We start from the raw sequence: 13158 nt of genomic DNA on the forward strand, positions 1-13158 counted from the left end.
CCAGCCCAGAGGAGCCCCTTTCTAGGGCTCAGATACCACATCAGCCCCCAAAGATGGCTACGTTCCAACCCCCAGGGCCTGTTAGTGTGACCGTGCATGGCCAGAGTTCACAGAAGTTAAGGATCTTGAAATGGGGGATGGGCCTGGATCATCTGGGTGGCCCTAAGTATAGTCACAAGTGTCCCCATGAGGGAAAGCCAGACTTCACTACAGAAGAGGAGCTGAAAACACCATGGTGGGAGGAGGTGAAGAACAAGGCCACAAGCCAAGGAAGACAGGCAGCCACTAGAAGCTCAAAAGAGGCCAAAAGGATTTCTGCCCTCAAAGCCTCCAGAAGCAGCCAGCCCTGCAGCCACCCTGTTAGCTCACTGAAATGGATTTTGGACATCTGAACCGCGAGGAGAAACGTGTTGTTTTAACCACAATCGGTGGTGATTTGATACCATCTAGTGCAGAGGCCAGGAGTTCCGGTGATTTAGAATTAGCCTGAGAACAGGCCATGGGATGGGAAGGTGTTGGGTTGCAGGGCTGCCAGCCTGGGGTCAAGGCCCAGCTGTACCCTTGTGTCTTGAGAAAGCCCCATTCCCTCTGCGGAGGCTCTGGCTTCCCTACGCAGAGGGGATAACAGACCTTGCTGGACTGAATGAGTGTGTTGTTATCTAAGGAGAGGCTGGCCATGCTGTGTCTTTGGGAACGTGCTGGCTTGGCTAAGGAGGTGCCCTCTTCCCAACCACCCTCTCCTTCACCTTGCTCAGCACCCATCTTTGGCCTTTCCTCTAGTCCCCTCTGATCAAAACCTCTCAACAAAAGGTCTAACAAACCTACTCTTGGGAAGGCCACGAAGAATGCAGAGGGGAGGACGACGGAAGGGTCTGTTTCACAAACAGGGCACGGACATCTGCCTTGGGCACAGGCCTCGCGAGGTGGGACGGTGCTGCTCAGGCCAGCTGTCATCAGTTGCATGTTACTATTCGTTTCTGTCCTTCCTTTCTTCTGTGGGACTGTGAGCTCCCAGAACAAGGCTCAATCTGGTCACCTCTGTGCCCCTTTGGACAGAGCAGGTGCCCCCACCCCTCGTCCCCCATGGAGAACTGGGTCGGAGGTGAGAGAAGGCGGACGGATTGGCTCAGCTGTCCCCATACACCTGACCTAGGTGCAGATGGGCCAGGTGCTGAACTAGGGCAGTGTCAAGGAGGAGGAAGACTGAAAGGAGAGATCGCCCCAGTGGACATGCAGAACTTGGCAGTGGACTTCGAACGGGCCCCAGGCTGGAGGAGAGCCACCCTCCCATGGCCTTGATTCTTCAGACACGACGTGCTGCAGGGGGAGGAGAGGCAGGCCCTGCTCCCCGATGCCCTTGTAGGGAGCTGTGGTGCAAGACCATCAGGACAGGCGCGCCTGGGAGGGGGTGGCCCCAGGACTTGGGCCTGTGAAAGGGCAAGTTCAGTCTTGCAGGGGTGAAGGCAAGGTCTGGCTGGACTCAGTGACTTCAGCGGCCTGGAACCACCCGCAGGGTTTATGAACACCCCCCCCACCCCCCAGCTCTGCTCAGTAGGTTTAGGGTGGGGCCCAAGAGTTTCTATTTCTTTTTCTTTTTTTGCTATAGGGTGTGTGCACTCGCTGGAGACAGAGAGGGAAAGTGAGAAATCACCCCTGAGAGGAGATGGCTGTGGCGCAATCCCTTCTTTCGGGAGTTCCAGCCTTCTCATTGGGCACACATGCACACATGCCCAGTATGATTTTTCGGGCCACTGGTTCTGACAGATTTTTGCTATGGGGTGCATGTACTCACTAGAGACACAGAGAGACAGAAAATAAGAAATCACCCCCCAGGGGGGATGGCCATGCCACAATCCTTTCTCCTCCATTGTCATCTTGGGATTTGGGGCACGTAAGCACATGCCTGGTGTGAACTTTTTTAAGCTACTGGGTCTGGAACTCAAACCATGGTCTACAACGTGGGAGTCCAGGGACAGCCATTACGCCATCTGCTGGTCCCGAGTTTCAATTTCCAACAAGTTCTTGGGAGCACCGAGACTGTTTTCCTGATAGTTTCCTGACTGACTTCTCCAGATGGGTAAAGCAAGACAGGTGTGGGTCAGGTGTGCAGAAATGTCGCTTGTCCAGCTGGACCTGGGCTGGCTGTCTGGAGGGCTCCCTGGCCCTTTCCTAATGACTGCCTCACCTCTTGGATCTGAGCAGACATGGCTTCCATGACTGCCCGATTGGCACAGGGCTAGGCTCTCTGGCAACACGGCCCCCTCCCACAGCATCCCGGCACTTTTCTTTCTTGCTAGAATGCTTGCTCTTGGTGGGTGGGTGGGGATGTCTCTGTCCTTCCCCGCCGAAACTCAGGTTGCACCTGACAAACAGGTGTGGCCCTAATGAGAGAAGAAGATGAAGAGCAGAAGAGAAGCCCTCCGAAGAGGCAGGAGACAGGGCCGGGTTGGAGAGTTCGTAGTCCTACAAGGTCACTTCGGCCCAGATCACTGCTGAAAGGACAGACGGCCTGGTCCTTGGTCATCAGTAAGATCTTCCGGTCACACTCATTGGGCCCAAGACTCCCCTCCTGCTGGCTCTGTGCCTGGCCTTGCCCTCCCTTCACAGCATGAAGTCGGGTATGCTGAAGGTCTTCTGGCTACCCCATACTGTCACCACTTGGCCCTCGCTGCTTTCCGTTTGCCCTATAGGTGCAGCACAGGGCAGTCAGGACTGTCCTGGTTCCTAGCACTGGTGACACGCAGCTTGCCCCTTTCCACTTGGCCTCGAGGCCCTCGCTAATCTCCTAGCACTATGCCCCAGGCCACAACAGGCTGGCTGGCTGTCCCTCACCAAATCCAAGATGTGCCAGTGAATGCAACCCATACTGAGAAACAGGCACAGAGCAAGACAGAGGGACAGAAGGCGAGCAATCACCCCCAGGGGGGATGTGGTTATGTGAGTGGGATACGGACTTCTTGGGCCGGAGAGGCCACCGAGGCATCTGTGCTACCCGACTACTTACCCACCCTTCAGGGTCCTCTCCCCGTACAGCCGCAGACGGCCCTTGTCTCAAGTGTGGGCAGTGTTCTCTGCCTTGTCCGACAACAGCTTCTGGGCATGCCTGAACTCCATTACTCTAAGTGCCTTTGGGTGAAGGTCAACTCATACTGGTGTCTGTGTGTCTGTGTCCCCCTGCCTACCGGCTTAGTCTTTCCTCAGTCCGAGGCGGCACTCCTTCTCCTCTGGTCTGCCCAGGTGCCTCCCCACCCTTGGACGGAGGCAGAGAAGAAAACAGAGCTCTCGCACATTACATTTCAATCAGTCCGAGAAGAAACCACGTTCTGAAAATGGAACACCTCCCGGAAATAGACAAAGCCGAGACCAGCACGTTACGGAACTCCCACAAGGCCGACTGTGGTTCGAATCCTGGACCTGGCAGCTTCAAACTCATGCTGGGTGTGTGTGTGTGCGTATTTGCCTAAAGTCCCGAGAGGAGAATGGAGGACAAGGGATTACGACATGGCCATCCTCCAGGGCAGTGATTTCTCACTTCCTCTTTTGTCTCTCTAGCAAGCATGTGCACCTGATAGCAAAAATCTCTTAAAAAATAAAAAGAAAGAAAAGAGAAAAAGCCAAATAATTACATGCACTATGTCCTTGGGAAACAGGCCCAAAGGACTGGATTTGTGTGAGCTGCAGGGAGATAAAGGGGCCAGCCCAGCTGCCCACGTTAGGAGAGGCACTAGCAGCTCTAACAATGTGGCTGGGCTGGATTGCCAGGCCCCACCTCACTGCCAGAAACGAGCAGCGGGCTCTGCTGTCAGAGAAATGCTTTATGAACAAGCAACAAGGGGCGGATGGCTCTGTGCTGTCAGAACGTGCGTCTGAAGGCTCAGGCACGAGCTGGCGCCTTCCGCGTCCCTCCTAGCATACGTGTAAGATGTAGTTCCTGGAACAGAGTCTAGTGGCTTCTGCTCCAACAGTGGTTTGCCTAGAAAGTAACCTTGTTCTTCACCCTCAATTAGCAAATGGGGGGTTTCTTCCCTATAGTTTTCTTGACTCAGTACAGGACAATGGAATGAAATGAACAATTTCAAAGGTGGTCTTTGAAATGAGGACCCGAGAGGAGAGACAGAGAACACGAAAGGAGAATAGGAAGCGGCCTGCTTTAGGCCATTTGAATCCAGTCCAAGGCAGGAAGGGACGCCTACTGCTGTCTCTGCCCTCCCGGTTGTGGGAGGCGCAGGGCATGTGCCCTGCTCCACACGGCAGGAGTCGCAGGCTCTGAAGAACCTCTTTGGGAAGCTGTTACGGGACAAGGCCATGGCGGGGCCTGTGCAGAGACAGTCCAGTCGCCAGGTGCATCACTCAACCTTCCGCAGGTGGCGAAAGCTCTGCACAGTCCTCTGCACGGCGTCCTCCATGGAGACCAGCGGCCGGTAGCCCAGGGCCTTCTTGGCTCTCTCGCAGCTGTAGTAGTGGAACGTGCCGGCCAGCGCCACTCGCATTGGTGTGAAGGTGGGCTGGAGCTGGATGAGCGGGCTGATCGCCATCACCAGCAGGGACAGCAGGAGGGCCAGGTAGTAGGCCACCCAGTAGGGGATGCGGTACTTGGGGGCCTCGTAATTGAGGCCTGTCAGGATGCGGGACAGAAAGGTGGAGAAAGGGATGGGCTCGTCATTGGTGATGTGAAAGGCCTGGTGGGAGAAGAGCGGGTAGAAACGCCTCCTCGGCTGGCGGACCAGGTCCCTTGGTGGCACGCTGCGGGCTCAGGCCGGCATGATACCCAGCCTGTGCGCCAGCCCTTTACACAGAAGCTTGAAAGCCAGGCGCAGGCTAGGTGTGGCGGAGAGCACTAGATGCCCAGCTCTGAGAAGCTGAGGTGAGGAGGCCATGAGCTGGAGGACAGCTTGGCCAATACAGAGGGACCTTGCCCCTGTCCGGTGGGGGGCTGTGCCCTCACTGCCTCCCGGCCGCAGTGCTTCATGCTCGTCCAGGGCTCTGTGAGCAGGCAGCAGTAGAGATGGGGGAGAAAACCATCGTTTTATCTCCAGGCCAGGGCTCTGTGGCGCTGTCAGGTGGGAAGGTACCTGGTTGACTTAGTAACTGTTATGAACACCCATCTTCTCTTCAGATGCAAAGAATGGGCCATGACACATTTCCTGACCGTGCTGTGCTTGCTGTAGACCACAGGTCACACAAGCCTAACTCCTGGCCACCCTGAAGGTTGCATTTGCCAAACTAGCAGAGGTCAGAGGCATAGAGGGCCCGACAGCCAGGGGTATTCCAAAGCTGTGAGTGTGAAACAAACAGGGCCCTAGGAGGGGAGGGGAGGGGAGGAAAGGGCAAGGGGTCAGGGCAGCTTTCCCACCCCTGCCTCATGCCCACTGCACTGCCCACTGGGAGCAAACTCCAGGAGATACCAGTCAGTCGGCCAGGGCAGGGTAAGCAGCGGGAGCAGGGGCAGGCGATGGGAGCAGTGGACACTGAGGGTCGAGCGAGTGGGAGGAAGGGTGAGGAGCAAGCACCCTGCCCAGACCCCTGGAACCTGGCTGGAAGCCACAGGCCACGGCCACGGAGTGCCATGTCCTGAATTGGCTCCAGGTTTTGGCTGCCCCAAGGGATGGGACACTAACCCCTATCACAGGGGCTGAACCTTGGCACAAGGGTGTCTGAAAGTGGAACTACCATGAAGCAGGCTCATGGGGGCGGTTTGCCAGCAAACCTGCTGGCAGGGAAGAAGCATTGGAAGAGAGGATACCACGCAGGGCTGGATGGGGGGCCAGCTGTGTGGAGGCAGGGAGATGACACTCACCTTCCCACCCAGGGCTGGATCCCGGGAGAGGTGCTCTGCAGCCAGGATGTGTCCGTGGACCACGTTCTCCACAAAGGTGAAGTCCACCAGGTTTTTGCCATTTCTGCAGGTACACGAAGAACAGCCTAAGTAGTGCTGGGAGTGCTCGGCTGCAAGCCCTGTGGAGCCCTGTGGGTGGCCTTGGGATGACTGCCCCCTGCCTTGGCAGCGCCAGCCCCTGGCACACCCAGATGCCTGTAACAGTTAATGGTGCACAGTGGCCAAGGCTTCTGGGGCCCTCAGTGGTAGCGGAAATCTCAAGGGCTGGTCAATAAGGCTGAAAGCTCAAAGCCTGTTGCAGTGTGGCCAACAATGCTGCTGGCTGCTCTGGCTCTGACTTAGGCAGCAGCACCTCAGCCCCTTCCCGGGGCTTGCTGGGCCCACCTGGCCTCACGGGTTCCTACCAGCAGTCTCTTTGGGATCCTTCACAGTAGTCAGTTGGGCTGGCAGTGAGGCTGAGCAAGACACAGGAAGGCAGATACAGGGACAGGAGGGGAAGGGAAGGGACAAGAAAGCAGTGAGGTGGGAGAGATGGATTTGGGAGGCAGCCAAACCCTGTTACTCATGGAGCCCCTCAGCTGTGACCTTCAAGGCAGGCCTTCCTACATGCAAGGAGAGGCCCTGGCCCTTGACTCTGGCCAGACACTTCTCTGAGCCCTGGTGTCCTCAGTTCCCAAACAAGGATGCAAATGGTTTTCTGGCCTACCTGAGACGGTATACTGGGTTGAAAAGAGCCCCTCCTCCCCCCTCATATCCCCTGGAACTTGTGAATGTGACTTAGTTGGAGACAGGGTCTTCGCAGATGTCATTGAAGTCACCCAGGAGTACGGTAGGCCTTAAATCCAGTGACTGGCATCCTCATAAGAGGGAAATTTGGACACAGAAATCAAGGAATACAGCCATGTGAGACAGAGGCAGAGACAGCAGTGAGATACCTACAGCAAAGAATGCCAAGGATCACCGGCAAACGCAGGAAGCCAGCCAAGGCCTGGCCAGCCTCTCCATCGGCGATGCCAGAAAGAACTAGCCCTCCCACCCCTCGGAAGAAGCATTGGAAGAGAGGATACCACGCAGGGCTGGATGGGGGGCCAGCTGTGTGGAGGCAGGGAGATGACACTCACCTTCCCACCCAGGGCTGGATCCCGGGAGAGGTGCTCTGCAGCCAGGATGTGTCCGTGGACCACGTTCTCCACAAAGGTGAAGTCCACCAGGTTTTTGCCATTTCTGCAGGTACACGAAGAACAGCCTAAGTAGTGCTGGGAGTGCTCGGCTGCAAGCCCTGTGGAGCCCTGTGGGTGGCCTTGGGATGACTGCCCCCTGCCTTGGCAGCGCCAGCCCCTGGCACACCCAGATGCCTGTAACAGTTAATGGTGCACAGTGGCCAAGGCTTCTGGGGCCCTCAGTGGTAGCGGAAATCTCAAGGGCTGGTCAATAAGGCTGAAAGCTCAAAGCCTGTTGCAGTGTGGCCAACAATGCTGCTGGCTGCTCTGGCTCTGACTTAGGCAGCAGCACCTCAGCCCCTTCCCGGGGCTTGCTGGGCCCACCTGGCCTCACGGGTTCCTACCAGCAGTCTCTTTGGGATCCTTCACAGTAGTCAGTTGGGCTGGCAGTGAGGCTGAGCAAGACACAGGAAGGCAGATACAGGGACAGGAGGGGAAGGGAAGGGACAAGAAAGCAGTGAGGTGGGAGAGATGGATTTGGGAGGCAGCCAAACCCTGTTACTCATGGAGCCCCTCAGCTGTGACCTTCAAGGCAGGCCTTCCTACATGCAAGGAGAGGCCCTGGCCCTTGACTCTGGCCAGACACTTCTCTGAGCCCTGGTGTCCTCAGTTCCCAAACAAGGATGCAAATGGTTTTCTGGCCTACCTGAGACGGTATACTGGGTTGAAAAGAGCCCCTCCTCCCCCCTCATATCCCCTGGAACTTGTGAATGTGACTTAGTTGGAGACAGGGTCTTCGCAGATGTCATTGAAGTCACCCAGGAGTACGGTAGGCCTTAAATCCAGTGACTGGCATCCTCATAAGAGGGAAATTTGGACACAGAAATCAAGGAATACAGCCATGTGAGACAGAGGCAGAGACAGCAGTGAGATACCTACAGCAAAGAATGCCAAGGATCACCGGCAAACGCAGGAAGCCAGCCAAGGCCTGGCCAGCCTCTCCATCGGCGATGCCAGAAAGAACTAGCCCTCCCACCCCTCGAGTTGGGACTTCTGCCTGTGAAGCTGCAAATCTATGTCTATTACTGTAAGCCTCCCAGCCTGTGACCTACCCACAGGAAGTGAACACAGAGGCTGGCCAGGGGCTCATGGCTGCCCTCTGAATGTTTGTGTCCCCGCAAATCCACGTATCGAAACTGCACGTCCAGTGGGGGAGGGCGCTCTGGGATTGGTGCACTGCTAAGAGGCTGGAGGCCGGGCCATGTGAGGACATGTAGCAGGCGGCGTCTTTGAGGAACAGGCCCCCATCTTGCTCTTGGACCTGTCCGCCTCCAGAATGGTGAGCAGTGAGGGCTACCCCATCCCTGGGGTTTTGTGACAGCAGACAGGCACACAGCAGGAGAGTTACTGACCACGTGCACGTGGCTGAGAGAGAAATGAGTGATCCTGGCTACCGCATGGCTCAGGAGGGTGGGAGGGGCACCGCGGGCAGCTCACCCAATCATGAACTTCATCTTGCCGGTCCGGGCCGCCTCGATGAGGATGGGGACCAACTGTGGGTCCCTTGGGCCAAAAATGCCATGAGGGCGGATGGCTGTGGTTAGGAAATTCTTCTCAGGATCGTTGGCACCCAGGACCGTCTGTGGGAGGGCAGAAGAGGTGTGTCCATGGCAGGCTGGGCAGCCGTGGGGACAGTGGGGCAGTGGTCTGCCTAGGGTGGATGACCCACATTAGTCACTGCTATAATTGTGGGCTACCTCTCTGTCCCACCTGCCCCCACCACCAAAGCCCGACAATGCAAGGAAGACAGCTGGGTCGGAGCCAGTCAGGTTAACTAGACAGGCCAGCAACACTCTGCAATGCTGAGACTGTGGGAAGGTTCTGGGCTCACGTCCAGAGGTCTCCCTGCACATGCCTGGCACGCACGTGTGCCCATGGTCTTGGCTGGCTGAGGGTGACCCATGGTGTCAGACCCTGCTGGGGGTGCCTGGCTCTCCTTCTCTTCTTCTGTCCTTTCTCTCTGTCTGTCTTTTGTGGGAGAAATAAAATAAACTGAAGAAAAGATCAAGTAGAAGGGTTGAGTTTGGGTCCAAATGCACAACACAGGTCCCAGCAGCTGTTGGTGGAAAACATCCAAAGGTTCTCAGCCTTGAGTTGGCAGTGAGCCTCCAGTGAGGAGCTGCCACCAGACGACTGGATGGTCCCACAAGGGCACAAGAGGGGACCTGGAAGGTGGAGAGTCTGAGGCTGTGCAGCACTCAGAGCAGTGGCCGGCACTGGCAGGGGGGCCAGAAGCAGCTGTCGCTTCTCTTCCCAGCACACTGTAAGGACAACAGAAACCATGGCTTCTGCGTGGCTTCCCGGGGCAGAACCTGAGAGCTCAGATACAGACAGCCCCAAAAGAACAAACTTCCTAAAGCAGCTGCTGTGTTGTTGGTGGCAACGGGACCAGTGCTGGCAGGGGAGACGCCTGTGCCAGTTGTTGCAGAGAAGCTACTGTTCTGCTGGGTCGCCTAGAATGCCCAAGTCCTACCCTAGGGAGCAAAGCGCTCATGCACGTTTCAGTCCCAGCACCTTAGGCTACTTGCTGCTGGGGTTTGCACACGAAGGAGCTGCAGAGCAACGGGACCAGTGCTGGCAGGGGAGACGCCTGTGCCAGTTGTTGCAGAGAAGCTACTGTTCTGCTGGGTCGCCTAGAATGCCCAAGTCCTACCCTAGGGAGCAAAGCGCTCATGCACGTTTCAGTCCCAGCACCTTAGGCTACTTGCTGCTGGGGTTTGCAACCGTCAGAGCTGCCGACAACGGAGAAGCTGCCTCTATCAGCAGGACGTCAGGGCTGCCTGCCTCTTTCCACCAAGGACCTTGTCCCCATGGCCATGGAGGAAGGGATTAAATAAGCCTTCAAGTGACCTCTATCCAGGCCCGTCTCTATTAGTCAAGGCAAGAGAGCAGGGAGGCCTAGACTGACGACGTGTTTGCGTTATGGTCAGGGAGAAGGGTTCAGGCCAACAGTGGGTGTTGCTCTTGGCTGCGAAGAGGCTCTAGGGCTTACTGCTGAATCATTATAGGCTGGGTGCACTCCCGGGGAGCACCGTGAAGCCAGTGCCAGGGCTACTGTCTACAGCTCCCGAGCCAGGACAGGCTTGGCCTGGGCGGGGGTCCCACATACCTTAGGTGAGTGCACAGGGTCTGCAGGTGACACGAAGTCACAGTGGAGTCTGCCGGCAGGGGCGGGGGGGGTCACCACCTGGGAGAGGTGAATGCTCTGCTACGCTGCGCAGGCTCAGGAGCACCTGCAGCCTGAAGTAAAGGACCCTGGCGCCACGTCCTCCACCCGAGGCCAGCAGCTGCCAGGATCCCTGCAGCCCCAGCGACCTGAAGGTGCAATGGCTGCAACTCGACCCTGTGCTGCTGACTGCACATGCATGCCAGGGGTCCTTCCTGAGGCTGGTTTGCCAAGTGGAAAACCACTTTTCCTCCACACAAACCAAGATCCTCCAATTCTGTTTTGTGAAAATAACTGGGAGGAGGGCAGTGGCACAGCAGTAAAATGTGATGCTCTGCAAGGCTGACCCACGTGGGAAGGTCCCGGATTCATGTCTGAAGACCCTCCCGCGCACGCTGGCATGCGTGTGCCCACGACCTGGGGGTGGGTCAGTGTGGAGACTGTGGGGGGGATGCTGTGTCTCTCTCTTTTACTCACAGAAGAAATAAACTTTTGCCCACAGGGGAAAAAAAGGCAGGAGGGGCAGGAGTGCCCTAGGCAGGTGTTTTCAGCTGGAAACACACCCTGTGTACCAAGCCTAAGTTCCACCTGCATGCACGGGGCTAGCCCGACTGCTGACTCCTGCAGCAGGCCACGAACCCCCATGGTGCAGAAGGGACGAGGTATGCTCTGCGGGTGAGCTGCTGGTGGGTGCACCTGCCTCCCAGCGACACGGCCTCGGGGAGGTTCTGAACCTCTGTGCACAAGCAGTCCTTGTCTGTAGGCTGCTAACACTTAAAGGACCTGCTTTACGGGATGGCTGTGAAGTTTAAATGCAGCAGGTCCAGGAAAATGCTCAGAGCAGCATCTGGCCCCATTCAGCTACTCTGTTACTGATTTGAAAATTTAATCTCACTCCCCAGTCTTACTTCCCTAGTTAGGCACGTGGGCCTTGGAATGCTGACTTCATCTGTTCTTGAACATTCCTCTGCAGAAGCTAAGCCTTCCGACACCCATCCTGTCAGGCAGTCTGGAGGTACATACGCTCTCCTGTAGGATCTTGGTCTCTGTGTAGTAGTCTATGGGCCTGGCAGCATAAGGGAGGTCTTCGGTTCCATTCTTGATGTCAGCACCCTCGAAGATGACACTGGCGCTGCTGGTTAAAATGAGCTTCTAACAGACGTAGATTAAAAAGCACACGCATTAGAAAGGATCGCTGTTCAGGCAATCTGACATTCACTCACGAGAGAAAATTGGGGTGCCCCCTCGCTACCCTCACATGGGCAGCCTGGGTAATCACCACCTGGCCACATTCCTTTATTCACGGAATCTCACTATGAGAGCGACTCTGCACTGGGGAGCATGGCCAACAAACTCCCAGGGAGAGGGTTGTGTGCAAATGACGCCAGAGGGACCGGACGGCAGAGCGGCAGTAACGTGATGCTCTGGGAGGCCGACTCACATGGGAGGGCTCTGGGTTTGTGTCGAGACCTCCCTAAGTATGATGATCCAGGGCGGCTGAGGCTGGGGGCACATTGTGGCACTGAGACTCTGCTGGGGGTGCTGTCTCTCAGTCTCTGTTTCTCTCTGTCTGGCTCATGAGAGAAAGAAGTGAATATCCCTTTAAAAAGACCACTGGTTATTTTAAGACCAATTGTGCCACATGTATGCACACACACATATACACAACCACTTAGGAAGTGCCTCATTCTAAAGGAAGATACTCTTACGAGGGTCCCCAACTTCCAGCCCCCTGGCCGAGGGTGGCTCATGCAACACTGGATACCCTTAGCTCTGTTCTCATCTTTCCCTGTTCAACCTTGTTGGGAAGTCCTAGCCAGGTGGGAGGGTAAGGCAAACAAAGTCCACTTGTTCAGAAACGGAGAAGCTGAACTGCTGTGATCTGCAGGTGATAGACATGCCTACACAGAAGGTGGTGAGTATACAGAAAATACCAGAGTCAGATTTTGGCAAAGTTGCCAAATTCAAACTCAACACACAAAAACTAACTGGATGCCTACACGTTAGCAGCAACTGAACATGGAACATAAAGTTAGCAGGGCCGGCCAGTGTGTGCAGGTTAAGGCGGCTGGATCCCACGTGGCCAACTGCAATGAGGTCCCTACAGCAGTCAGAGACAGAGAGAAGAGGATGGCTGCCAGGGGGCCAGGCAGGAGTGGGGGGTGGGGGCGGGGGAAGGGACAGATTGTTTAATCGGGACAGTGTCTGCTGGGGAAGAAGAAAACATTCTGGAGCACAGCAATGTGGAAGAATGTGATGCCCCCGGACCCACACCCATGAAAGTGTCGAGGCTGTTTTACGTGGTGTGTACTTTACCATGGTAAAATATAAGCAACGACTACATTTTTTTAAGAGACCTTTTTTGCTATAGGGTGTGTGCACTTGCCAGAGAGAGAGACAGAAAGTGAGAAATCAGCCCCTACGGGGATGGCCATGCCAGAATCCCTTCTCTTCCATTCTTCTCTAATCTTGGGCACACATACGCATGCACCAGTGTGAATTTTAAGCCAGCAGATCTGGGACTCGAACTGTGGTTTGACTATGTGGGAGTCCAGCGATATAACCATTATACCATCTACTGGCCCTGACAATGACTACATTTTTTTAAAAAGGTTTTTGCCACAGGGTGTATGCACTTGCCAGAGAAAGAAAGACAGGGAGGAGGGAAACTGAAAAATCACCCCCAGAGGGCCATGCTGCAATCCCTTCTCCTCCTGGGATTCTGGGCATGCACACACTTGCGCTGGGTGTGATTTTCAAGTTGCCAGGTCACACACCTGATGTGATCCTGCCATATCTGGGACTTGAACCGTGGTTGGCCATGTGGGAGTCCAGTGCCTTAACCACTGCACTGCCTGCTGGTGTCAGCAATGGCTACATTTTGTACCTCTTTAGCAGAAGGCTGGAGGACCTTGCTGCCCTCAGATGGCCTCCTA

The 13158-nt window shown here is 55.9% G+C and overlaps 1 protein-coding gene across 3 annotated transcripts in view; it reads right to left on the reverse strand.

Annotated features, from left to right (window-relative positions):
* Positions 1 to 4061: 4061 nt before the first annotated feature.
* Positions 4062 to 13158, reverse strand: part of NSDHL (NAD(P) dependent 3-beta-hydroxysteroid dehydrogenase NSDHL) — a 21754-nt gene continuing 12657 nt past the window's right edge. For all 3 annotated transcript variants that reach the window (XM_027768084.1, XM_006168030.3, XM_027768085.1), the window contains exons 5-8: positions 11246 to 11374; positions 8494 to 8636; positions 6958 to 7060; positions 4062 to 4679 (exon numbers count right to left, since the gene is read on the reverse strand). In XM_027768084.1, the coding sequence (XP_027623885.1) occupies positions 4347 to 4679; positions 6958 to 7060; positions 8494 to 8636; positions 11246 to 11374 (708 nt within the window). In that variant the 3' untranslated portion in view covers positions 4062 to 4346. The remainder of the gene's footprint in view (positions 4680 to 6957; positions 7061 to 8493; positions 8637 to 11245; positions 11375 to 13158) is intronic.

Source organism: Tupaia chinensis, unplaced genomic scaffold, assembly GCF_000334495.1.
Source record: "Tupaia chinensis unplaced genomic scaffold, TupChi_1.0 Scaffold145456_1, whole genome shotgun sequence".
Taxonomy (NCBI): domain Eukaryota; kingdom Metazoa; phylum Chordata; class Mammalia; order Scandentia; family Tupaiidae; genus Tupaia; species Tupaia belangeri.